The following is a 27,816-nucleotide window of genomic DNA, read 5'->3' as shown; positions in this document are numbered from 1 at the left end:
TAGCTACTATCTTGTCTCATCGCTACAACTCCCGTACGGGCTCGGGAGAGACAAAGGTTGAAAGTCATGCATCCTCCGGTACACAACCCAACCAAGCCGCACTGCTTCTTAACACAGCGCCATCCAACCCGGAAGCCAGCCGCACCAATGTGTAGGAAGAAACACTGTGCACCTGCCACCTTGGTTAGCGCGCACTGCGCCCGGCCCGCCACAGGAGTCGCTGGTGCGCGATGAGACAAGGATTTCCCTACCTGCCAAACCCTCCCTAACCCTGACTACTATTGGCTATGCCAATTGTGCGTCGCCCCACGGACCTCCCGGTCACGGCCGGTTACGACAGAGCCTGGGCGCAAACCCACAGTATAGGATTTTGCAAAGTCATCAACAGCTATTGTTTCAATTCAACCCAGAATTGAACTGAAAATAGATAACACAATACGCCTAGGGTTTAAAGCTCTGGGTGATTTAAAATGTAATATTTTGTGATATTGAATTGTGTGTGGTTGTCATGGTGAGAGGTTAGCATGTCTTCGGGGTATGATATTTGTGCTTCTGTAACTTTCTCACTCATCATTATTCACGATTCATTCAGGATTATCCGTAATCACTGTATATTAATGTAGAAGTGTTTAGAAACATATTATATTTTTATTGGTTTGTGACCTAAAACCCTCACAAACTTTTACAGATGCACAATTGAGCGCATCCTGTCGGGCTGTATCACCACTTGGTATGGCAACAGCAGCGTCCTCAACCGCAAGGCTCTCCAGAGGGTGGTGCGGTCTGCACAACGCATCACCGGGGGCAAATGACCTGCCCTCCAGGACACCTACAGCACCCGATGTCACAGGAAGGCCAAAAAGATAATCAAAGACAACAACCACCTGAGCCACAGCCTGTTCACCCCGCTACCATCCAGAAGGCACGGTCAGTACAGGTGCATCAAAGCAGTGACCGAGGCCAAGCAGGGACCGAGGCTATCTCAAGGCCATCAGACTGTTAAATAACTATACATACAGACTCAAATCATTGGCCACTTTAATAAATGGATCACTAGTCACTTTTAATAATGGCACTTTAATAATGTTTACATATCTTACATTACTCATCTCATATGTATAAACTGAATCGTATACCATCTATGTAGTCAATACGTGCGATGAATGTGGGGCCAAATACTTAACTTTGAACTACTTTAATACACATACAGTGCATTCGGAAAGTATTCAGAGCCCTTGACTTTTTCCACATTTTGGTACGTTACAGCCTTATTCTAAAATGTATTAAATAAAACAAAATCCTCATCAATCTACACACAATACCCCATAATGACGAAGTGAAAACTGTTTTTTTTTTTTTTAATTGAGCGAATGCCAAGTGTGTGCAAAGCTGTCATCAAGGCAAAGGGTGGCTACTTTGAATAATCAAAAATATAAAATATGTTTTGATTTGTTTAACACTTTTTTGGGGTTACTACATGATTGCATATGTGCTATTCCATAGTTTTGATGTCTTCACTATTATTTTACAATTTAGAAAATAGTAAAAATAAAGAAAATCCCTTGAATGAGTAGGTGTGTCCAAACTTTTGACTGGTACTGTATATCATAAGGCCTTCCGTTGAGGTCCTAGTTACACCCCAATGCAGTGTTCCTGAAACTCCTGGTTTACAGGCCACATCAAGCCTGCAAGTCACATTATGCTGGCTTGCAAAGTGATGTGTAATTCCTATTGGGATACAGCCAGAGTGAGAACATCCAACAATTGGATGCTTAAATCACTTGTAAACTGCATTGAGAATGTCTGCTGGGGTAGGGAAGATTTATTATTGAGACTACCTGAATAATATAAACTGGAACAGCTACCTCAGTAACGAATACAAAAAGTCCAACTACTAACAGATTAGATTAGTTTAGAAAAATGCATGTTATTTATGTTTGTGTAGAATAAGATTAATCAACCGATCAATGTACATGCGAAAACATACGTATTGAAACAAATAATTCAGAAAATCAATCTGCAATAAAGCATGCTGGGAGATATGATAATGATCGGCATGGTGTTAAGTGGTTTTGAGCAAACATGAATTTGTAATTTTACTCAACAATCAAATTCAGCTCACTCCGAGCAGAGTGAATAAACAAACTTTAACACATTAGCTCAAATTCTTATCCTTTTGAAGTCCGCTCAACTGACATAATAATGATGATTAAGCAATTAGTTAAGTTGGCTTTTTTTACAGTGAGGGAAAGTTGGCTATTGCATTTTTAAATGTTGACTAAGTTAGAATTGTGTCCACAAATGTACCCACATTTCTATTATGTGTAAATCGTTTATGATCAGTGATTGCCATAATGTAGTTATTTGGTGAGGTACTTCAACCTATTAGATGAAATCTTATTTTCATTGTTTTAGCTGTCATACTGGCTGTTCAGTCCAAACCTAGAATTCTATCATGGGAATTTGTTGCGCTATACAGACGTTGCCTCCCTCCAAGGCACGTGTTGCAAGGCAACCCCCTAGACATATAGGCAAAAGCCAGTTTGAGAAACTTGCTAGGAAATGTTTATGCTTGGAAACAAAAAAAATACTGCACTCTGACCCACAAAACATATCTGCTTTATTCATGATAGTGTTGTAAAACAAAGCAAGGAAAGTGAACTTCAAAACGTCATGTCGTTTCATTGGGATTTGAATCTGTTATCTTCTGAAATAACTTACTGATCCTTTAAAATGTGTGGGGTACATTTAAAGGAACAGGACATCTATTTTCAGAAGGATTGGTAACAACTTTTAATAGCTGGGGTACATAAGAGGATGGAATTCAATAAAAAAAAAGAACTAATAATGTCAGAAGAAAATGGCACAGAGATGGGCAACTGTAACTCATTTATAAGTATCTGAGAGCATATTCAAAGGGATGGGACCTCCTGTTAAAGGGACTAGTACATGTAACTAATTTAAAATGGCCTTGGCAGTGTGCCAGGCGGCCCAAACTGGGCAAATACAGAGCTGAAAGGCACTCTGCCTTTGTGTAAAGCCCTGGCCCTCCCCATGGCTCTACAATCCTAGTCTATTACACAGCCCAGCGGGCACTGTGGATTCTTTATATCAGAGTCAGTGGGCACACTGTCGGAGCATACCAACACCACTGGCACTGCCCCAACACTTTTGTGCCCCTGAAGAATACCATAGAGTCCGAAAAAGACTAAAGGACTCTGACACAGTGAGTTTTCACATCAAGAAAAGGAGAGATGAAGGAGGGAAAGAGTTGTAAAATATCTAACGCTCTGGTCCCCTGTAGGGAAAGCTGGTGTATGTATACTGCTTTATTGGCAGGAAAGCTTCATTGCTACTTAAATGCTACAATGAGTCTTTCAATGTAATACTTTAGTACTGTGATAAAGTCTATAAGAAGTTCTGATGAAACTGAGAACATGCAACACAAATGGTAAAGCTTTAGGAAAGGGCTAAACCATAAGAGGTTTTTGGAAAGAGGGCTATAACACAAGTTACAAGAGTCTAAAGCTGAGATAATGTATTGTACATTTCCTACTGTGTTACCATGCCTCTGAACACGACAAAAAGCAGCACACACTGTAACAGTAAGTCTGTGTTTAATTTATTGAAAATGCCGGAAAGAGCACTTTGAGTACAAAGAATTTAGTACACAGTATGCTATTGCTGTTGACCTGCTGTCACACAAGTGATGAGAAAGTAACGCAAAGTAGCCTGACTCTTGTCCTATAATCACACAACAAATACAGGAAAGACCTCAAAACCAGAATGCACCAGTGATTGCACTAGTTTAAAGGTTGCACCCCTTTCCCAAAAGAGAAGTTAGGGAACACCACACCACAAAATAAAGGTAAAAAGCAAAATAGCCATACACTTCAGTGTGATCTAATTAATTCTTTCAACCTCAACACTTTTTTGTTCTTGCTTTTATACTACATTCACTGTGTAAATTCACAGTTGAACTTAAAAAATTGCACACAAAACTCAAACAAGAATCAAAGTCAAACGCTCACAGGTATGTTTTGTGCACAAGTACCCTTCGTGACCTCTGTGAATTGAATTAAAATGGTTAGGGGGCCTTGAGTTTGACCCCATAACAGCTCTGGGGTCAAAAGGTCAGAGATTTTATACAATAACACCCTAAAAGCCTAATTCCTATGTAATATTCGCTTCTCACCATGACTGGACTCGACAACAGAACAAAATAGAAAGCAGATAAAACACCAGTGGGTGAACAACATTGTACAAAAAAGATCACAGGGAGTTTGCTTTTAAAACCCATGATAGTTTGTGGTATGGAGGCATCAACATAAACGAAAATGCAAAGTGACATTTATCACCATTAATGACCAGGTGTCTTTTATTAAGGGTATAATGGCAGGTTCCCTCTTTCTCCTCCTCCTTCTTTTCCTACCTCGTCCTTCTTCTCCACCTACCCTCCTCCTCCAGCTCCCATTCTTGGCTTCCCTTCACCGGACTAGCCTGGATCTGATTACTCACAATCCCTCAAATCTGAGCAGAAAGCTTCCTGCCCCGCCTTAAAGTGCCAGCCTAAACAATTTACTGTCCTTCTACTGCCCTATCCAGCCTCCCACACACTCACCAACCCAGTGAAACAATCTCAACTCAGCTTGGGGGCAATAGGAGTGGCATATCCACTCACCGGCAAGTTTATTAGGTACACCCATCTAGAACCGTTTCGAACCCCCCTTTTCCTCCAGAACAGCCTGGATGAATAGATTCTACAAATTGGAAATGTTCCACAGGGATGCTGATCTCTGCTGACATCACACTGCAGATTGAACACCACCACCACCAGGCTGTACAATTAACACCAAGCAGGATGGGTCCATGAACTTGATGCTTATGCCAAATCCTGACTCTGCCATCAGCATGACACAACAGGAACCTGGATTTGTCAGACCAGGCAATGTTTTTCCACTCCTCAATTGTCCAGTGTTGGAGATTGTGTGCCCACTGGAGCCATTTCCACTTCTACTTGTTTTTTTTAGCTGATAGGAGTATTTGTATTTGTATTTATTAGGGATCCCCAAGGCAGCAGCTACTCCTCCTGGGGTCCAAACATATTAAGGCACTTACATTACATATAAAACAAAAGACAAAACAATACATCATATTACACTACATTATTACACCACTACATATCTACAATACAAAATGGTTAAGACCATCATACAACAATATCACAATGTTTGCGTATGCATGTACCTTTTGTGTGTGTCACTTCACAGTCCCTGTTTTTCTATAAGTTGTATATTTACCTGTTTTTTAAAATCTGATTCTACTGCTTACATAATTTACCTGATGTGGAATAGAGTTCCATGTAGTCATGGCTCTATGTAGTACTGTGCGCCTTCCATAGTCTGTTCTGGACTTGGGGACTGTGAAGAGACCTCTGGTGGCGTATGCATGGGTGTCCAAGCTGTGTGCAAGTATTTTAAACAGACAGCTCGGTACATTCAGCTTGTCAACACCTCTTACAAAACAAATAGTAATGAAGTCAATCTCTCTTCCACTTTGAGCCATGAGAGACTGACATGCATGTCATTAATGTTAGCTGTCCGTGTCCATTTAAGGGCTAGCCATGCTGCCCTGTTCTAAGCCAACTGCAACTCCAACTCCATCTTAACTATTGTTGTATCAATATGTTTTGACCATGACAGTTTACAATCCAGGGTTACTCCAAGCAGTTTAGTCACCTCAACATGCTCAATTTCCACATTATTCATTACGAGATGTAGCTGAGGTTTGGGGTTTGGTGAATGATTTGTCCCAAATATAGTGTTGAGTCAGCATACATAGACACACTGGCTTTACTCCAGTGGCATGTCGTTAGTAAAGATTGAAAAAAGAAAGAGGCCTAAATAGCTACCCTGGGGAATTCTTGATTCTACCTGGATTATGTTTGAGAGGCTTCCATTAAAGAACACAGAACCCCTGTGTTCTGTGAGACAAGTAACTCTTTATCCACAAGATAGCAGGGGGTGTCAAGCCATAACACATACGTTTTTCCAGCAGCAGCCTATAATCGATAATGTCAAAAGCTGCACTGAAGTCTAACAAGACAGCCCCCACAATCATTTTATCATCAATTTCTCTCAGCCAATCATCAGTCCTGTGTGTAAGTGCTGTGCTTGTTGAGTGTCCTTCCCTATAAGATTGCTGAAATTCTGTTGTCAATTTGTTTACTGTTAAATAGCACTGTATCTGGTCAAACTCCTTTTTTTCCAGAAGTTTACTAAGGGTTGGTAACAGGCTGATTGGTCGGCTATTTGAGCCAGTTATGATTAGAATTGCAGAAAAATACTTGGTTTAAATGTAATCTGGCACCTTATTATATAATATCATGATATTTGTGCATTTATAATTATGACATGATATTGTATTGATGATGTGTACATGTACTGTGATGTAATTTGGATGTAATATCCTAGGCTTGTTATTGCAGTATATTAAGATGTGTGATTTACAACAGTCAGAATGACACCGTCATTAAAATTACAATTGAACAGGTAAAGAGGTGTGCTTAGATAAAGCTGCTCCATCCTCACATTCCTTCTGCCCTCTCAAAAATAATGGGTGCATGACGACTCTGGTCACAGGTTAAATAATTATGTTTATTTGTTGGGTCACATGGAAATTCAAAAGGTTTAACGGTGGGTTGTCACGACCCAGAAATGTTTGGGAATGATGAGACTAGAGCATAGTCCCATCATTTAAAAAGTGGACACTTTTGTGCTCTGTAGCCAATACCAACACTTCAAAGTGTCAATAACTGTACATTTTATAACAAATAACTATTTAATGCAGGTTTTTCCTGACAGTCTTACTAAGATTTCTCGGTGAAAATCAGAAAATTCGATCTTGAGGCAACATGAGCTCTCTAAACACAGGTGAGACAGATTAAATGGCTGGTGCGCAGCAAGCACCTGAGGAGTCGCCTGGGGTGATCCTCTGTCAATCACTGAACCACAGTTGGCTGTCATACAACATTAATCATTTGACATTACAGGGTTGCCTCGGCCTCTAAAAAAATTTTAAAAAATGTTACCCCTGAATTGACCCATTTCTCAGCCTCTGAGTAACACAGAAACATAACACTTTGAATGATTAGAAGAAAAATGTTGTTGCTATGGATGAAGTTGATCAAAAATAACTTCAAAACATGAAACACACGCAAAAAAAAATATTTTTTTAACTATCCAATTTTACTATAACTGTGTGAAAAGTTTACAATATATGCTTATTTTGGGGAATTAAAACCAATAACTTGTGTTGCAGAAGGTTAATAAAATGTGTTTACGCTTGTGTCTCTGCAATTTTTATCAATTTGGGGGCCAAAAACAGGTTGGCACTTTTAGGGTTAAATTGCCTTGTACCTTGCATCTTTACCAAGATATCCCATAAGCTGACTGGGTGCATCCCAATATATGGCTCCCTTCCCTTTGTTCTCTTTCCTCGTCCTCACTGAACGAAATGAAATGGATAGTTGAGCACAATATGGGAGCAACTCAACATCCTCAGTGCTACTCCTATCCAGTTCCTTCCAATCAGTGAGAACAAGGAGTAGTACAAGGGGCATGTAGCAAAGGAAGCCATTTTCACCCCTATGAATCCCACTAATGACTAACCAACAGAACAGTGAGTCCAAGCTTCTAAGGGACAATCGGTTAGCAGTTAGCCGTATGCAGACACCCTCAGGACAGCAACTTAGCAGTAAGCTACCTAGGAGCCCTTAGGATAAACACTAAGAAGTAATTACCACTCCATTCTAGTGTGTGATTTTCCAATTATTCACAGACTCACTGGGGTGAAATTTACCATAGGTACAGATCTAAGATCAGCTTCCCCTCCACCAAAGTGAAGAAAATGTAAAACTGACATAAGATCAGTGTTTAATTATTCACAGACTCACACCTCTGGGGTGAAATTTCCCCTAGGTACAGATCTAAGATCAGCTTCCCCTCCACCAAAGTGGAGAAAATGTCAAACTGACATTAGATCAGTGTCTAAGAGCAACATCACCCTACTTCTGAAGAGGTACACCAGTTACAGGTCTAGGTTATGGCTGGGAGGTGTTAAAACATCAAAAAACACAGCTGTGTTGTGAAATTGCTGTGTTGAACACAGCAAGTACACATACTCTCCATCAGTGATGTGTCAAACACCTGAGAGAAAAAGAGTGTTGACAATAATTCCAGTATGTTCAGGCTACTTATTCTTGATGAGTATTTAGAGAGTTACAGCATGTGCTGACAAAAGCGTATTGCTAAAGTGGGAACACACTTGCTTATCAATGTTGCACCATAAAATTCTCAGAATTTGATACCTTTTCAGAAATGAGCAATAAAGCCTTTTTATGTGTCAGAATCAGTGTTCTCTTTCACAGTCTTAGTAAATTCCACATTCAAACTATTGTACTTTTCAGTCTTTCACCAGCTCAAAGTGAAAGCCTAACATTTAAATGGTGTAACGGTCATTAGCCTGGTTTCCACAATTCGTTTTGGGTTTGGCTTCCTTTTCATGTGCAAACCTAACTCCAGGCTAGAACAGAATGGCACCATTGTCTGTCCCTCACAACATCCAAGTACATAATATAGTATGTTTGTGTTTGCTCCCCACTTCACACACCTTGATGCATAGTCCTCCCACATGCCATTTATCATCAAATACAATCGTGCGTTATGCTGTATACAGTAAACCTAAAATGCTGACTACAGCGCTCACGTGCGCAAGCATTGCAAAATACATTTAAACATACACGTTATTCAATTATCGCACCCACACTGCTCGCTGCTCGTGAGCAATGTGGGTGCAATAATTGAATGACATGTATGTTTCAATTTATCTTGCAACGCTCGTGTAGTCAGCATGTGAATGCTTAGATGCCAATCACCATATAAAGTCCAAAGAAGAAAAAGCCTGGAAGGAGGAGAATGACTAGAAACGATTCGGTTGACCGTTTTATGTGTGGATTAATTGTCAGAGTAGAGGACCTTGTGCATTTCAGGTAAAATAACAACTCAATGTTTATACCCCAGGACAAATTAGCAAGCAACTGCAAGCTAGCTAGCTGAATTTCCATAAATGTTTAATGCTTTTCGACCTGTCCACCAATTCATATAATTGGTTCGGAGATTGTTTTGATATTTTAACCTACATGTCGTGATCGCGTTTGGTGTGGGGGGACAAAATCAATATGTGCACGCGCGGCCGGTTTGGGTTCGGTCTTTTGCCGAAATCACAAGGTGAGACGCCCATCAACAACGTGAAATTTGCGTGCGAGAGTAGTGAGTGTCAATTCACATGCACTGCTTAGTGTATGTCAACGTAATTGTTACGAAAATCCATAATAAACCGTTGTTGTCACGTTCTGACCTCTTTCCGTTGTTTTGTATTTATTTAGTATGGTCAGGGCGTGAGTTGGGTGGGCAGTCTATGTTTGTTTTTCTATGTTTTGGGGCATTTCTATGTTTTCGGCCTAGTATGGTTCTCAATCAGAGGCAGGTGTCATTAGTTGTCTCTGATTGAGAATCATACTTAGGTAGCCTGGGTTGCACTGTTTGTTTGTGGGTGATTGTCTATGTTGATGGCTTGTTTCAGCACAGGTCTCATTTTTGTAGCTTCACGGTTGAATTTGGTTTATTGTTTTTGTTACTCTCTTGTATAGTGTTCAGTCTTTCGTTATTAAAGATTTACCATGGACACTTACCACGCCGCATATTGGTCCTCTGATCCATCTCGCCTCTCCTCTTCAGACGAAGAGGAGGACGACCGTGACAGAATCACCCACCAACCAAGGACCAAGCGGCGTGGTAGAAAACAGCGACGACAGCAGCAGCAGCAGCAACAACAACAGCGGCCGGTATCACAGGACTCCTGGACATGGGAGGAGATACTGAACGGAGAGGGACCCTGGGCACAGGCTGGGGAATATCGCCGCCCCAAAGCAGAGCTGGAGGCAGCGAAAGCTGAGCGGCGGCGATATGAGGAGGCAGCACGGCAGTGCGACAGGTACGAGAGACAGCCCCAAAATTTTTTTTGGGGGGGGCACACGAGGGGTGGAGCTAAGCCAGGTAGCAGACCTGCGCTCACCCCTCGTGCTTATTATAAGCAGCGCGATACTGGGCAGGCACCGTGTTATGCGGTTAAGCGCACGGTGTCGCCAGTACGTGTCCATAGCCCGGTGCGCTATAGGACAGCCCCCCGAGAGTGTCATGCGAGTGCGGGCATCGAGCCAGGGCGTATGGTGCCTGCTCAGCGGGTCTGGTCGCCGGTACGCAGTTTTGGTCCAGGGTATCCTGCGCCGGCTCTGCGTGCTGTGTCTCCGGGGCGCTGGGAGGGTGCAGTGCGTCCTCTGCCTGCGCTCCGCTCGTGCCGGGCGAATGTGGGAATGGAGCCTAAGGGAGAGGTGCGTGTAGTAAGCACTAGATCTCCCGTGCTTACCCACAGCCCGGTTCAACCTGTGCCTGCACTCTGGAGGGTCCGGGCTAGAGTGGTTATCCAGCCTGGGGAAGTGGTGCCAAGGTTGCGCACCAGAGCTCCAGTGCTCCCCCACAGCCCGGTCCTTCAGGTGCCTCCTCCTAACCCCAAGCCTCCTGAAGGTCTCCCCAGCCTGGTGGTTCCTGTGGCAGCCCCACGCACCAGGCTGTCTCTCTGTCTCCTCCCTGCAGGTGGTCCTGTCTGTCCGGCGCCGCTGCCGGAGTCTCCCGCTTGTCCGGCGCCGCTGCCGGAGTCTCCCGCTTGTCCGGCGCCGCTGCCGGAGTCTCCCGCTTGTCCGGCGCCGCTGCCGGAGCCTCCCGCTTGTCCGGCGCCGCTGCCGGAGCCTCCCGCCTGTCCGGCGCCGCTGCTGGAGCCTCCCGCCTGTCCGGCGCCGCTGCCGGAGCCTCCCGCCTGTCCGGCGCCGCTGCCGGAGCCTCCCGCCTGTCCGGCGCCGCTGCCGGAGCCTCCCGCCTGTCCGGCGCCGCTGCTGGAGCCTCCCGCCTGTCCGGCGCCGCTGCCGGAGCCTCCCGCCTGTCCGGCGCCGCTGCCGCACCTCTGTCCCGAGCAGCTGTCCCTCTGTCCCGAGCAGCTGCCCCACCTCTGTCCCGAGCTGTCCCTCTGTCCCGAGCAGCTGCCCCACCTCTGTCCCGAGCTGCCCCTCTGTCCCAAGCAGCCCCTCTGTCCAGTGGGGTCATTGAGTAGGGGGGCCATGGTGAGAAAGCCACGGAGGCGGACAATAAGGCGGACTAAGACAATGAGGAAGTGGAGTCCGCGTCCCGCGCCAGAGCCGCCACCGCGGACAGACGCCCACCCAGACCCTCCCCTATAGGTCAAGGTTTTGCGGCCGGAGTCCGCACCTTTGGGGGGGGGTACTGTCACGTTCTGACCTCTTTCCGTTGTTTTGTATTTATTTAGTATGGTCAGGGCGTGAGTTGGGTGGGCAGTCTATGTTTGTTTTTCTATGTTTTGGGGCATTTCTATGTTTTCGGCCTAGTATGGTTCTCAATCAGAGGCAGGTGTCATTAGTTGTCTCTGATTGAGAATCATACTTAGGTAGCCTGGGTTGCACTGTTTGTTTGTGGGTGATTGTCTATGTTGATGGCTTGTTTCAGCACAGGTCTCATTTTTGTAGCTTCACGGTTGAATTTGGTTTATTGTTTTTGTTACTCTCTTGTATAGTGTTCAGTCTTTCGTTATTAAAGATTTACCATGGACACTTACCACGCCGCATATTGGTCCTCTGATCCATCTCGCCTCTCCTCTTCAGACGAAGAGGAGGACGACCGTGACAGTTGTTTTTGTTTACTATGGGATCCACCGTACCTGGGCTAAACAGATTGTTTTGCCAGCTCCTCATGAGGATGTTGTTTGTTTCTAATAAACCAGAGCCATGTATAAACTACAGTACATCTCATTCTTTCTACATAAACAGTGCTCTCTCTTGAAATCGGAGTCTTCAAGTTTTCCAGCTGTAGCCTGTCTCGGCTATAATCAAAATCAACACAGGTACACTGCAGTTGTTTTCAAATATATAGCCTATTTGACTGATAAACCTTAGTTTACAGCCCAATACATTGTTAACTACATCTTTAATCTACTTAGCATAGGGAAGATCATAAAAATACATTTTCTACAAAATGTGTCTGCTTACTCTACCAGCATTGTTCCACGTAGACAGGAGATAAAAAATACTTGCGTTCTAATTTGACGCACTCTGAAGCCGTAGACATTGTTGACGCTCACGGCCCTTCTGTTTTCTGTCATTCACGTATTCTATTTCCAGCGTGAGCACGCTCATTCGCGCCCCAAAAAAACATGCTTTCAAAAAAAAAAGGTGCTGCAATACAACTAATCGAAGGAATACGGCGCAACTAACACCAAACAGCTGGAATAAATGTGAACATGGATGGTATAGGACTGATATGAACGGTATGAACAAAAGTGCATTTGCTTCATGACACTGGTAATCAGTTTCCCCTGCAATTTCAATCTTTAAGTGGCAAGCTATACAACTGAACAGTGTCACATACAACCCTATTACAAGTTATCTAATTGTATAAAATGTATCTCAATTAATCAAATCACCTACACACAAATAACAACAATTATGAGGCCTAAATGTTTTATATGTAATTGCATTACTGCGTCCCAAATGACACCCTATTCCCTACATAAAGCATTACTTTTGACCAGAGGCCTATGAGAATAGTGTGCCATTTGGAACATATCCTAAGTAACCTAAGTAGTCCAGGACCTCTGAATAGGAGCAGTTTATAAGGATACATGTGTCTCTCGTTACCTCAGCATCTCAGGGCTTCCATAAGTGGCCGTCAAACAGGGCTGTAAACTAATGTGGGCGAATTGCTGGGTAACTGAGGCACTTGTATCTAAAACAGCATGCCCCGACTTGCTTAAGGGCACAAGAGCCACCACTGTGTCACCTAAATGGGGACTTGCGCAACTGAGCCATAATGTACTCCATGACCCATAACTATGTATGTTTATAACACTATTTGTAAGCCCAGTTTGTGTGGCCTTTCACCCCCAGGCATCCCCATATCTGTCATGTGAAGTTAGCATGAAACGGAAAACCAAAAGGAGTGTTCTTATTGGACAAATTCAGGTAATAGCTCTCTCCTTCGTACCTATTGAACGTGACCATTTTCTTATACTTCTGCTCTAATACACTTATTGGCTCTCCTGTCTCACTATTCTATCCCATTCTATTCAAACTCAGCATTGACAGAGTGAGCTGCTCACTCTGCAAAGCTAAGAATAATCCAACCAAGAAAAAAAGTCCTTTGGCATCCACTCTCTCTGCTAAATGTGGACTGAATATTATCATTCCAAAACGGTAAAAATAACTCTGTGTTTGATGTGGGTGACGAGAACAGTGCCTGTCTGTCTGTATGTCTGAACACAATAGCGCGAGGCCGGATGAGAAAGTTGGCCAACTACAAACGCAGAGGAAGGATGTTCGGGAAGAACCAAAGAAGCATGGAGATAGAAACAGAGCCAAGAGCACCAAGACTGAGACTTGAAATTGAATCGGACCGCCGTGGATGCCAAAGGGCATAAAGTTGCATAAAGTCCACAGGTGGACAATTGTGGACCAACAACCAATCATCCGTATTCATTCTATTGACAGGTAACATACTGGTTTCTGAGATTCTTTCACAGCATACAATTGGTCAGTCAGATATCAAAACTCTGTGCCCCTGGCTATCCGTACATTTTAAAAACAAGAACATGGTGCTGTCTGCTAATATCAGGAATTTTAAATGATTTATACTTTTACTTTTGATACTTAAGTATATTTTAGCAATTACATTTACTTTTGATACGCCTTATAATGTTTTGTATTTTTCTTGGTAGAAATAAAAAATAAAAGGTTTCAAGATTTTTGTTACAAAAAACTCCTAATATAATGTGAGCAGTGGCTCGATATACATAGTATTTTACTAGACCCCCCCCCCCGTACATAAGGTTAGAATGCCACAAACTCCCTGAAAGCATGATCTTGTCTCTCACTGCTAAACTAGTTTGGGTTCTTGTGAAGTTTAGTATATTTAATATTTAAGTATATTTAAAACCAAATACTTTTAGACTTTTACTCAAGTAGTATTTTACTGGCTGACTTTCACTTTTACTTGAGTAACTTTCTATTAAGGTATCTATACTTTTACTCAAGTATGACAATTGGGTACTTTTTCCACCACTGTCAATTGCCCACAGCTCACAAAATGACAAGCCAATGACTTCTCTACATTCTCTCACCTGATGGCAGCCTACCCAATCACATTTCTCATTCATTTCTCTTCAAATGACCCAACATCATTTCAGTCATTTAGTGTTCCTCATAGCATATGCTTTTACCCTGAGTGACTTACAATCAATGCATTCAAATAAAGTCAAGCAAAACAAAAACTCATAACAATCATCACTCACCTGATTAACACACACTGGTTCTGAAGTCTCTTCCATAGGGAGCGGTAACACTCGTTTGCTACAGCGTAGATGTGCGGGGAAATCTCGCCCAGGTGGTGTCGGCTGTACCTCTCCACTGCCGGCCGGTCGTATAGGTCAGGGATGGACTGGTACGGGTTCACCGCAGCCAGGATGGAGCCGATGTATGTCTGTTGTAGGGGAAGATAGAGATGGAAAGGGACATGAAACACATGGAGAGAAATAGGGTTGATTCACAATACTGAGCCTGAGTCAAGCCCAGCCATGCTGAGCTGTACCGCGCTGGCCTGGTTACACACACATCCACATTGCAGTGTATAGCACGGTTGCTGAGAAAAAAAAATCTAAAAGCCATGTAGAATATCCCTTTCATCAATAGATAGCATAATTCACATGGAATGGAATGATATTAAGGTTTTGTCTGCAACACTCCCCAGGGAATGACCAGACTTGAACAAGGGAAGTCTTGGGAGAACAGTCCTTTGTCCATGTTCCAATGTGAGAAAAACAGTTTTTTTCAGATAGCCCAAAGGCCATAGATAACTTAATTTAAGACAACAACAAAAAACAGGCCATAAAAACCTTTAACTTATTTTCCAGGACCTTGGAAGATAACAATCGGCCATAACCTTCCGTGAGGGAAAAGTAAGTAGGCTAGGTAAAGTCATTCCAAACCAACATGAACAACAACATCATTGTGAACAGTAGATCTGGATTAGCTTCAGAACACAACGCTAAGTTTATTTGACCTTTCCCCCTTCATTTTCTTAGGCCTACTCCAGTTTTCATGAAAAGCCGCTTCATATTTAAGAGTTCAAAGCCAAATAAACCAAAGTGCTGAAATAGAAACTTATTCAGCCAGAGAAAAGGTATTTTGGCAGTTCCCTGAGTTCTGTGGTAATGAGTAATGCATAATGAAGCGTTTTGGAAGAAGCACAGATGCATCTGAGGGGAAAGCGACTTTACATACTTCAATTCGGTACATACACCGATTACAGTTAACAGTGCTGATGAGAATGAGAATGAGAATAATGAGAATAAACTGGGTGAGGGTGAGGCAGTTGTGGTGAGAAAGCATGTTTGGGGTGCAAGTGGATGACACAAAATCAAATATAAAACACTGAGCACACCACGCCATTTCAACGTGGAGAATTTGGTCATATTTGGTAGATACGTTGATCAATGACATTACAACCCTTTTTTCACCCACTCAAAGCCAGAAGCTTGTTGAATTCCCAATGTGTTATCACTATGCTTTAAATCATCTAAAAGCACCAAATTCCCAAGGAAAATGTAGGTCTCATTTTTGGTTTAGTTGTCACCTAAATGTGTTATCACTGCAATGTCAACCATTTAGAAGTTCAATTGGGAATACAATGCCATATATTGTATTTATTTATACAACAACTTAATGTGTTATCACTGTGATTCATCTAATAGCACTTCCAAATAACCTGGATTGCAGATGAAATTACATTAAAAGTACATGGTGCCCGTTTGAGATTCTGTGCAGATTATTATAGCAATTGTGAAGACTTCCACAGACCTGCGATCCTGAACATAGACACTTTCTATGATTACATAAAAATACATTTATTGGCACAGTAACCTCAAAATGTGGCCATGGATGCGTTACTCATTTTAAGGTTAAATAAATACCGTTACATTTGTTTCTAAGACAGCCTTAACATTTGGCTATTTACTGGATTACAAAAGTAATATTGAATTGTGTTTGGAAGATAACATAACCAAATATCAACATTTAAAGGAGATTTAAATGTTGATATTTGGTTATGTTATCAACCAAACACAATTCAATATTACTTTTGTAATCCAGTAAATCTACTGCTTGGATAGCTAGATCTGAGCCACTGACTTAATCCTATTATTTTATTTATTTGACTTTTATTTTTGGTTGAGATGAATCCAACATATTAGTTGTTAACTTGTCGATAATTAATAGGCTATTTACCGTATCGCAAAAATTATATTGAATTGTGTTTGGTTCTCAATGCAACCAAATATCAACATATGAAGATGTTTCTTCTGTTTAGATAGCTCGATCTGTGCCACTGAGTATTTAATTCCAGTCGGTCTATTCTTAACTTACATTTTTGGTTGAGATTGAGACGTGAATCGAACATATTTATTATTAACTTGTAAGTTCCATTAGTTCCAATAGCTGTTGATGACTTCCCAGATGCTATATAGGCCTAAATAGCATAATTGATGATATATGCTTCCATTTAATTTGCTCTGTTGAACCTACCATTTGGAATGACTTTGACAGCAACAGTGAATCTATTAAGTGGAGATTCCTCAACAATAATTCTCACAATAGCACATGGATTATGGTCAGTGACAACTATCAACGCTAAACAGGGCTGGGCTTTGTTAAAACCCTGGATGGGAGACCAAAGGGATAGCTGTAGATAAAGTCTCTAGTCGGAGGTGCTACCCAGCCTATTGGGTATCAACATCCAGCCTATTTGGGTGGCAGGTATCCTAGCAGTTAGAGCATTGGGCCAGCATTGGGGAAAGGTTGCTGGTTTGAATTCCTGAGTGGACAAAATTGCACATTATTTTGGCTACCATGGCTAGAAAAAGAGATCTCAGTGACTTTGAAAGAGAGGTGATTGTTTGGGCACGTTTGGCAGGAGCTTCAGTGACAAAGACTGTTCAACTTCCTGATGTTTCAAGATATGCCATGGCCGTCTTAGATTTTCCACCACCATCAACAAAACACCAAATGATAAAATGTATTGTGGAAGAATGGTGTTGTATCCCTCCAATAGAGTTCCAGACGCTTGTAGACTTTACACCATGGCGCATTGAAGCTGTTTTGGTGGCTCGTGGTGGCCCAACCCATATAAAGACACTATGTTGGGGTTTCCTTTATTTTGGCATTTAACACATAACTAGTTTTTAGGGTTGGACCAAAACTAAGCATATTCCTGGAATACTTTTGTATTACAGCTCCCTGTAAATTAACCCACGTATCATATTGTGGCAATTAGTGACATCCCCAAAAACACAAACTATACAACACATAAATGGCTCCTAGTCACCCAGGCACAGGCTACTTTCTGTTCCTAACACTAACACTAAAACTAAATAATATAAAAATGAAATAAATGTTTTTTATAAAACTTTAACTAAATAAAAATGTGTAAATCAGATCTGAAAACTAACTGAAACTAAACTGAATTTCAAATAAAATCTTAAAACGAATAGAACAAACTATAATAACAGAACAAACGATAATAACCTTGGTGTGTGTGATGATTGATCAGAGGCTGAGCATTCAGAAGCAAAATTCCTTTCTCTTAAACATCCCCTATATAGACAAAGAGAAAGCGAGAGAGACTGAAATGTATTTGACCCATATCTAAAAACTCTAAGTACACATTTTAAGCTAAGCACAAGCAAAAAAATACCCATCATGCAATAGTGAAGAGAACACATATTTCTGTCTCCCACAAACTTTCCTACCGTATATACATTAGAATAACAACTGAACACGTACTTTGCTATCTACACTATGTAGAACCATATAGGGTTCTACTTAGAGTGTGCTAAGTACAACCATATAGGGTTCTTCGGTTTGTCTCCATAGAATAACCTTCTGTAAATGGTTCTACCTAGAACCCTCTAAGAAGGGTTATTTGTAGAAATCCCAATAAAGGGTTCTACAAATAACCTTTTTATCCTCTAAAGGTTCTACCTAGAACCCTATATGAAGGGTTCTACCAAGAACCCTTTTATCTTTCAAGGGTTCTTCCTAGGGCCTTTTTCCCTTTATTCAGATTACACCTGCTCACTTTCGGTTGGTTGAAAAGGAAATTATCTCCAAAATATCTTTATTTTTTAAACAAGCCTTAGAAAGTTGGTTGCAATTTCAATTTAATCCACCTGAAAGGACGGAACAAATAGTACAACAAATATTGTGGTTAAATTCAAACATACTAATTGATGAAAAAAAAACGGTATTTATCGAATACATTTTTAAAAAGGGTATACATTTTGTGAATGATATCATAAATAGGACTGGTGGAGTTATGTCACACATGCAGCTAACACAGACATATGGAAATGTCTGCTCTACCCAAAATTACAACCAATTAATTGCAGCATTACCACAAAAATGGAAGAGGCAGGGGGAAAGGGGAAGGGGGAAAAAGTAAGGAACTTGTCTGTCGGCCCTGTATTAAAGAACATAAATGGTTAAAGAAAAGTGTGATAAATAAAAACATATACCAATTTCATTTAAGGACCAAAAAACTGACAGCTGTGCCATATAAATTGCAAAATAGTTGGAAAGAGATTTTCGATGTACCCATTCCATGGCACATGGTTTATGAATTAATACGCAAAACAACGCCGGATTCAAAACTTCAAATTTTTTCAATATAAATTACTATACAAAATTCTTGCAACTAATAGAATGTTATATATATGGGGATACAATCTTCCCAGCTCTGCAGATTCTGCTGTGAGGAGACAGAGTCATTAGATCATTTATTTTGGTATTGTCCATATGTAGCTAATTTTTGGTCACAGGTCCAGGAATGGCTGAAGAATTGCAACATTTGCCTAGAACTAACACTACAGAAAGCAATACTGGGTGATTTGAAAAGCCATAGTCAATCAATCAATAATATAATAATTATTTTAGCAAAAATGTTTATTTTTAATTTACAATCTGTAGAAGCTATGAGAATAGGAAGGTTAAATTATTTTGTGAAGCATCACAGCACAGTTGAAAAATATATGGCAAGTAGAAATCCGAAATGGATGATGTTGAGAGACAGATGGGAGGGGTTGAGTGGAGCTGAAGGGTGGGACTAATAACAAGATAAACAATGTAGGGCATAAGGGATCTGTAGAATGTATATAGGTTCGGGGCTTTTGTGAAATAGCATAGTTACAAATAGAAATCAAACTGGATGGACATCAGAAATAGAGGAAGGACTAAGAACAAACAAGAGAGAACTATTGTAAAGTAGACTGTGTCTGTAGAGTGTATATAAGATGAATGGATTGAAGGTAGAAGCAGAAGTGTTTATTAGTTTACTCCAATTGGGGGATCGGCGGAAGGGTTTGCGGGGAATAATAATAAAGGTATATTCTTTAAAAAAGTATGTATGTCTATATAGGTATGTGTATATATGTGTATATATATATATGCATGCGTGTATGGAGGATATGGGGGATTGGAAATGATGCAGACAATTACATTGGAACCAACATTCTTTAAGCTGATCCACCCTAAAAAAAAAAAAAAAAATCACATATATCATAAGGCCTTTTTCACAGCCTAGTTGTACCCTAACACAGTGGTCGGAAGCTCCTGATTTACAGGCCATATCAGTCCTGCAAGTCACATTATGCTGGCTTGCAAAGTGATATGTTATTCCCATTAGAATCCAGCTAGAGTGAGGATATCCAACAATTGGAACTTTTGATCACCAGCAAGCCTGCATTCAGATTTTTTTATTTATTTTTTACCTTTGTTTAGTCAGTTAAGAACAAATTTTTATTTTCAATGACGGCCTAGGAACAGTGGGTTAACTGCCTGTTCAGGGGCAGAACGACAGATTTGTACCTTGCAACCTTCCGGTTACTAGTCCAACACTCTAACCACTAGGCTACCCTAACACCCAGAATGACTGAAGGTGGATAATGGAGACTACCTAAATCATCTAAACGGGAACTGGTGCAATCAGTAGCTGCTGCAATAAGTTAAAATACTAACAGAGTGGATTAGTTTAGAAATATCTAAGTTATTTATCTTTGTGTAGCATACCTCTGTGAAGCAACAAACTATTCTGAAAATCAACCCGCAATAGAGCATGCTGGGAAATATGACAACGATGGGCACTGAGTAAAAATGACACAATCACACTCAACTCTGGTTGTTAACACCAAACACTAGGGTTCTTTTACACCACTTTACAGAGTTCATTCAACTCCTGAATCAACACTAGAAATGTTACACTAAACAATCAACAAGTAGGTAACACCGGCCAAGTGGTCAATTTGATGTTACCATACAATACACTGCTGGTTCACTCAGACTCCCTTCTCTTCTCAATAAAATCCCAGAAAACACTTATTTGAAAGAAAGAAATCGTGGCAAGATATCAACTATGTCAGTACTGTATATGTAAAATGATCAAGGGAATGCAAGATTATAGTACAAATATTCCCATATAGGTAAATTTATTTAAAATGTTTATTTAACCTTTATTTTGAAAGGGAATACATATTGAGACTGAGGTCTCTTTTCCAAATGTGCAATGTATAATACAATATACAAATGCACATTATACACAAAAAAAATAAAAAAAAAAAAAAAATATATATATATATATATATATATTTACATTTGAGTCATTTAGGAAATGCTCTTACCCAGAGCTACAGTAGTGAGTGCATAAATTGTTGTACTTTTTCTTACTGGTCCCACGTGGGAATCAAACCCGCAACCCTGGCGTTGCAATTGCCATGCTCTACCAACTGAGCAATGTAAACATGAAAATACAAAAACACAGTCATGGGCAATTTAAAATATTCTCACATGTTAAATTGATCAGATTATTTAAAACTCCTGATGTTAAAGTTCATACACTGAGTTAAACCCTAACGCTGAGGCACTATTTGAAAGAAAGGGAGAAAAAAAAATGATTCTATGTAGAACCTTTCTTGCCTTCCAAAGAATCCTTCATTCCTTCAAAGAACAATTTATTCAAGAACCCTTTGCCTTATAAAGAACCCTCGTCTTCCAAAAAGGGTTCTTCAGATGAAAACGGTTATTGGGAAAGCCCCGTCCATCCACAAATAACCTTTTTGAACCCTTTTTTCTAAAAGTGTACTGTTATGTCTGAGTCTCAGTGATATGGGAGTGCTTGACAAACAAAAATAGTATCATACATTTAGTTGAATCTACCACAAACAATCTCTAAAGTGTCTGAACAAGAGTCTTCGTGTCGTGCAATATATAAACTCAGCAAAGTTTATTTTCAGCAAACTTAACGTGTAAATAGTTGTATGAACATAACAAGGTTCAACAACTGAGACAAACTGAACAAGTTCCACAGACATGTGACTAACAGAAATGGAATAATGTGTCCCTGAACAAAGGGGGGGTAAAAATCAAAAGTAACATTCAGTATCTAGTGTGGCTACCAGCTGCATTAAGTACCGCAGTGCATCTCCTCCTCATGGACTGCACCAGATTTGCCAGTTCTTGCTGTGAGATGTTACCCCACTCTTCCACCAAGGCACCTGCTATTTCCCGGACATTTCTGGGGGTATTGTCCCTGGCCCTCATGCTCCGAACCAACTGGTCCCAAGCATGCTCAATGGGATTGAGATCTGGGCTCTTCGCTGGCCATGGCAGAACACTGACATTCCTGTCTTGCAGGAAATCACACACAGAACGAGCAGCATGTCTGGTGGCACTGTCACACTGGAGTGTCATGTCAGGATGAGGCTGCGGGAAGGGTACCACATGAGGGAGGAGGATGTCTTCCCTATGGCGCACAGTGTTGAGATTGCTTGCAATGATAACAAGCTCAGTCTGATGATGCTGTCCCAGACCATGACGAACCCTCCACCACCAAATCGATCCCGCTCCAGAGTACAGGCCTCAGTGTAGCGCTCAATCTGACCATCACCCCTGGTGAGACAAAACCGCAACTCGTTAGTGAAGAGCACTTTTTGCCTGTCCTGTCTGGACCAGCGACAGTGGGTTTGTGTCCATAGGCAACGTTTGTTGCCGGTGATGCCTGGTGAGGACCTGCCTTACAACAGGCCTACAAGCCCTCAGTCCAGCCTCTCTCAGCCTATTGCGGACAGTCTGAGCACTGATGGAGGGATTGTGCATTCCTGGTGTAACTCGGGCAGTTGTTGTTGCCATCCTGTACCTGTCCCGCAGGTGTGATATTCGGATGTACCGATCCTGTGCAGGTGTTGTTACACGCGGTCTGCCACTGCGAGGATGATCAGCTGTCCGTCCTGTCTCCCTGTAGCGCTGTCTTATGCGTCTCACAGTACGGACATTGCAATTTATTGCCCTGGCCACATCTGCAGTCCTCATGCCTCATTGCAGCATGTCTAAGGCACGTTCACGCAGATGAGCAGGGACCCTGGGCATCTTTCTTTTGGTGTTTTTCAGAGTCAGTAAAAAGGCCTCTTTAGTATCCTACGTTTTCATAACTGTGACCTTAATTGCCTACTGTCTGTAAGCTGTCAGTGTCTTAACGACCGTTCCACAGGTGCATGTTCATAAATTATTTATGGTTCATTGAACAAGCATGGGACACATTGTTTAAACACTTTACAATGAAGATCTGTGAAGTTAGTTGGATTTTTACGAATTATCTTTGAAAGACAGGGACCTGAAAAAGGCACGTTTCTTTTTTTTCTGAGTTTATATTATACAATATAATGTATCTATCAATATCTCTGAAGTATCTGACTCGTATCAGAGTAAGAGCTGTAAACTTTCCCTTCTATCTACTGCTAAGTCTGAGTCTTGTCATGCGAGACAACTTTATTTACAAAAATACTGTTTACAGTATATACAACTACCTCTAATTCTTTATTAAATGCCTGTGTCACCTCGGACCCCAATGAAGCCCCGACCTAATCTTCTACGGTGTAGATTAAAGTTGTCCCTAGATGCTGATCTTGGGTAAGTGTTGTATTTTCCCAGTAATGGTTAAGGTTAGGATTAGAGGAGGTGAAGCTGGGGGAAATTTTACCCCAGAGGACAGGCAGTCAAATGTGGCTCTTACTGACTGACCCACTTCTGGCTGGATGACACTTCATGCAAATAAATGTGAATGGCAGTTGAGATGGCAATATTTACATAACAAATATTGGTTCTCAAACTTCAACCTGGTTTTGTGAAGCCGTTTAGACCACAACAGAGTGCAAAAAAAGGGCTTATAAGTATAACATAAATGATCACAATGAAGTGTGCGATACGGTTCTGGTTTAACTGTAAGTGCCGGTAATGTAAACATTGCGCTGAAACACTAGAAAGTCTTAATTTTCACTGGGACGTGGGCTCTGGTCAAATGTCTTATCTGGTGGTTCAACTCAAGACTGAGGGAGGTTTATGGCTTAAACATAAAAGCAAAAATGTGTTTAATCCGGTGTAAGCGTAAACAATTTCATCTCCTAGTCCAAACCAATGCCATATTATCAATTTATGTGACACTGACTTAATCATATGAACATTTAAAGTAGAAGCCTGTCTTAAACTCACATTGGGCTAGACATGCTACAAGTCTAGTCTTATCTTCCCATTTTGTTCTTGAGAGCAACAAATCACCTCACTATTTTCACATACAGTGGGGAGAACAAGTATTTGATACACTGCCGATTTTGCAGGTTTTCCTACTTACAAAGCATGTAGAGGTCTGTCATTTTTATCATAGGTACACTTCAACTGTGAGAGACGGAATCTAAAACAAACATCCAGAAAATCAGATTGTATGATTTTTAAGTAATTCATTTGCATTTTATTGCATGACATACAGTGCCTTGCGAAAGTATTCGGCCCCCTTGAACTTTGCGACCTTTTGCCACATTTCAGGCTTCAAACATAAAGATATAAAACTGTATTTTTTTGTGAAGAATCAACAACAAGTGGGACACAATCATGAAGTGGAACGACATTTATTGGATATTTCAAACTTTTTTAACAAATCAAAAACTGAAAAATTGGGCGTGCAAAATTATTCAGCCCCCTTAAGTTAATACTTTGTAGCGCCACCTTTTGCTGCGATTACAGCTGTAAGTTGCTTGGGGTATGTCTCTATCAGTTTTGCACATCGAGAGACTGAAATTTTTCCCATTCCTCCTTGCAAAACAGCTCGAGCTCAGTTTGGTTGGATGGAGAGCATTTGTGAACAGCAGTTTTCAGTTCTTTCCACAGATTCTCGATTGGATTCAGGTCTGGACTTTGACTTGGCCATTCTAACACCTGGATATGTTTATTTTTGAACCATTCCATTGTAGATTTTGCTTTATGTTTTGGATCATTGTCTTGTTGGAAGACAAATCTCAGTCCCAGTCTCAGGTCTTTTGCAGACTCCATCAGGTTTTCTTCCAGAATGGTCCTGTATTTGGCTCCATCCATCTTCCCATCAATTTTAACCATCTTCCCTGTCCCTGCTGAAGAAAAGCAGGCTCAAACCATGATGCTGCCACCACCATGTTTGACAGTGGGGATGTTGTGTTCAGGGTGATGAGCTGTGTTGCTTTTACGTCAAACATAACGTTTTGTATTGTTGCCAAAAAGTTCAATTTTGGTTTCATCTGACCAGAGCACCTTCTTCCACATGTTTGGTGTGTCTCCCAGGTGGCTTGTGGCAAACTTTAAACAACACTTTTTATGGATATCTTTAAGAAATGGCTTTCTTCTTGCCACTCTTCCATAAAGGCCAGATTTGTGCAATATACGACTGATTGTTGTCCTATGGACAGAGTCTCCCACCTCAGCTGTAGATCTCTGCAGTTCATCCAGAGTGATCATGGGCCTCTTGGCTGCATCTCTGATCAGTCTTCTCCTTGTATGAGCTGAAAGTTTAGAGGGACGGCCAGGTCTTGGTAGATTTGCAGTGGTCTGATACTCCTTCCATTTCAATATTATCGCTTGCACAGTGCTCCTTGGGATGTTTCAAGCTTGGGAAATCTTTTTGTATCCAAATCCGTCTTTAAACTTCTTCACAACAGTATCTCGGACCTGCCTGGTGTGTTCCTTGTTCTTCATGATGCTCTCTGCGCTTTTAACGGACCTCTGAGACTATCACAGTGCAGGTGCATTTATACAGAGACTTGATTACACACAGGTGGATTGTATTTATCATCATTAGTCATTTAGGTCAACATTGGATCATTCAGAGATCCTCACTGAACTTCTGGAGAGAGTTTGCTGCACTGAAAGTAAAGGGGCTGAATAATTTTGCACGCCCAATTTTTCAGTTTTTGATTTGTTAAAAAAGTTTGAAATATCCAATAAATGTCGTTCCACTTCATGATTGTGACCCACTTGTTGTTGATTCTTCACAAAAAAATACAGTTTTATATCTTTATGTTTGAAGCCTGAAATGTGGCAAAAGGTCGCAAAGTTCAAGGGGGCCGAATACTTTCGCAAGGCACTGTAAGTATTTGATACATCAGAAAAGCAGAAACCTTTGTTTGCAATTACAGAGATCATATGTTTCCTGTAGTTTTTGACCAGGTTTGCAAACACTGCAGCAGGGATTTTGGCCCACTCCTCCATACAGACCTTCTCCAGATCCTTCAGGTTTCGGGGCTGTTGCTGGGCAATACGGACTTTCTGCTCCCTCCAAAGATTTTCTATTGGGTTCCGGTCTGGAGACTGGCTAGACCACTCCAGGACCTTGAGATGCTTCTTACGGAGCCACTCCTTAGTTGGCCTGGCTGTGTGTTTCGGGTCGTTGTCATGCTGGAAGACCCAGCCACGACCCATCTTCAATGCTCTTACTGAGGGAAGGAGGTTGTTGGCCAAGATCTCGCGATACATGGCCCCATCCATCCTCCCCTCAATATGGTGCAGTCGTCCTGTCCCCTTTGCAGAAAAGCATCCCCAAAGAATGATGTTTCCACCTCCATGCTTCACGGTTGGGATGGTGTTCTTGGGGTTGTACTCATCCTTCTTCTTCCTCCAAATACGGAGAGTGGAGTTTAGACCAAAAAGCTCTAGAAAGCCAGAACACATTACCTTCTCCCATTCCTCCTCTGGATCATACAGATGGTCATTGGCAAACTTCAGACGGGCCTGGACATGCGCTGGCTTGAGTAGGGGGACCTTGCGAGCGCTGCAGGATTATAATCCATGACGGCGTGGTGTGTTACTAATGGTTTTCTTTGAGACTGTGGTCCCAGCTCTCTTCAGGTCATTGACCAGGTCCTGCCGTGTAGTTCTGGGCTGATCCCTCACCTTCCTCATGATCATTGATGCCCCATGAGGTGAGATCTTGCATGGAGCCCCAGACCGAGGGTGATTGACCGTCATCTTGAATTTCTTCCATTTTCTAATAATTGCGCCAACAGTTGTTACCTTCTCACCAAGCTGCTTGCCTATTGTCCTGTAGCCCTTCCCAGCCTTGTGCAGGTCTACAATTGTAGCCCCGATGTCCTTACACAGCTCTCTAGTCTTGACCATTGTGGAGAGGTTGGAGTCTGTTTGATTGAGTGTGTGGACAGGTGTGTTTTATACAGGTAACGAGTTCAAACAGGTGCAGTTAATGCAGGTAATGAGTGGAGAACAGGAGGGCTTGTTAAATAAAAACGAACAGGTCTGTGAGAGCCGGAATTCTTACTGGTTGGTAGGAGATCAAATACTTATGTCATGCAATAAAATGCAAATTAATTTCTTAAAAATCATACAATGTGATTTTCTGGATTTTTGCTTTAGATTCCGTCTCTCACAGTTGAAGTGTACCTATGATCAAATTACAGACCTCTACATGCTTTAAGTAGGAAAACCTGCTAAATCAGCAGTGTATCAAATACTTGTTCTCCCCACTGTACTAAACGAAAATATAAACACAACATGCAACAATTTCATTGATTTTACTGAGTTACAGTTCATTTGAGGAAATCAGTGAATTAAAATAAATTCATGAGGCCCAATCTATGGATTTCACATGACAGGGAATAAAGATATGCATCTGTTGGTCACATATACCTTTAGGATCTCGTCACAGGATCTCGGTGCATTGAAATTACCATCAATAAAATGTAATTGTGTTTGTTGTCTGTAGTTTATGCCTGAACATACCATAACCTCACTGCCACCATGTAGCTGTTCACAACGTTGACATCAGCAAACCACTCGCCTACACGACGCCATACACGTGGTCTGCGATTGTGAGGTCGGTTGTACTGCAAAATTCTCTAAAACAACGTTGGAGGTGGCTTATGGTAGAGAAATTAACATTCAATTCCTTGTAAAAGCTCTGGTGGACATTCCTGCAGTCAGCATGCCAATTTGACTGCTCCCTCACTTTAGACATCTGTGGAATTGTGTTGTGTGACAAAACTGAACATTTTAGAGAGGTTTTATTGTCCATAACACAAGGTGCACCTGTGTAATGATCATGCTGTTTAATCAGCTTCTTGATATGCCACACCTGTCAGGTGGATGGATTATTTTGGCAAATAATACATGCTCACTAACAGGGATGTAAACACATTTTCGCACAAAATTTGAAAGAAATTAGCTTTTTGTGGGTATAGAACATTTCTTTGATCTTTAATTTCAGCTCATGAAACATGGGACTAACA

The 27,816-nt window shown here is 41.4% G+C and overlaps 1 protein-coding gene across 1 annotated transcript in view; it reads right to left on the bottom strand.

The window, feature by feature from the left end:
* Positions 1-27,816, bottom strand: part of LOC149981668 (unconventional myosin-X-like) — a 176,818-nt gene that overhangs the window by 13,715 nt on the left and 135,287 nt on the right. The window contains exon 4 of the mRNA XM_090181691.1: positions 14,470-14,657. Within this exon, the coding sequence (XP_090037817.1) occupies positions 14,470-14,657 (188 nt within the window). The remainder of the gene's footprint in view (positions 1-14,469; positions 14,658-27,816) is intronic.

This window comes from Oncorhynchus mykiss, chromosome 8 (assembly GCF_057628025.1).
Source record: "Oncorhynchus mykiss isolate SJ-2025 chromosome 8, ASM5762802v1, whole genome shotgun sequence".
Taxonomy (NCBI): Eukaryota; Metazoa; Chordata; class Actinopteri; order Salmoniformes; family Salmonidae; genus Oncorhynchus; species Oncorhynchus mykiss.
The sequence above is the reverse complement of the archived record's forward strand: the minus strand, read 5'-3'. Positions and strand labels throughout refer to the sequence as shown.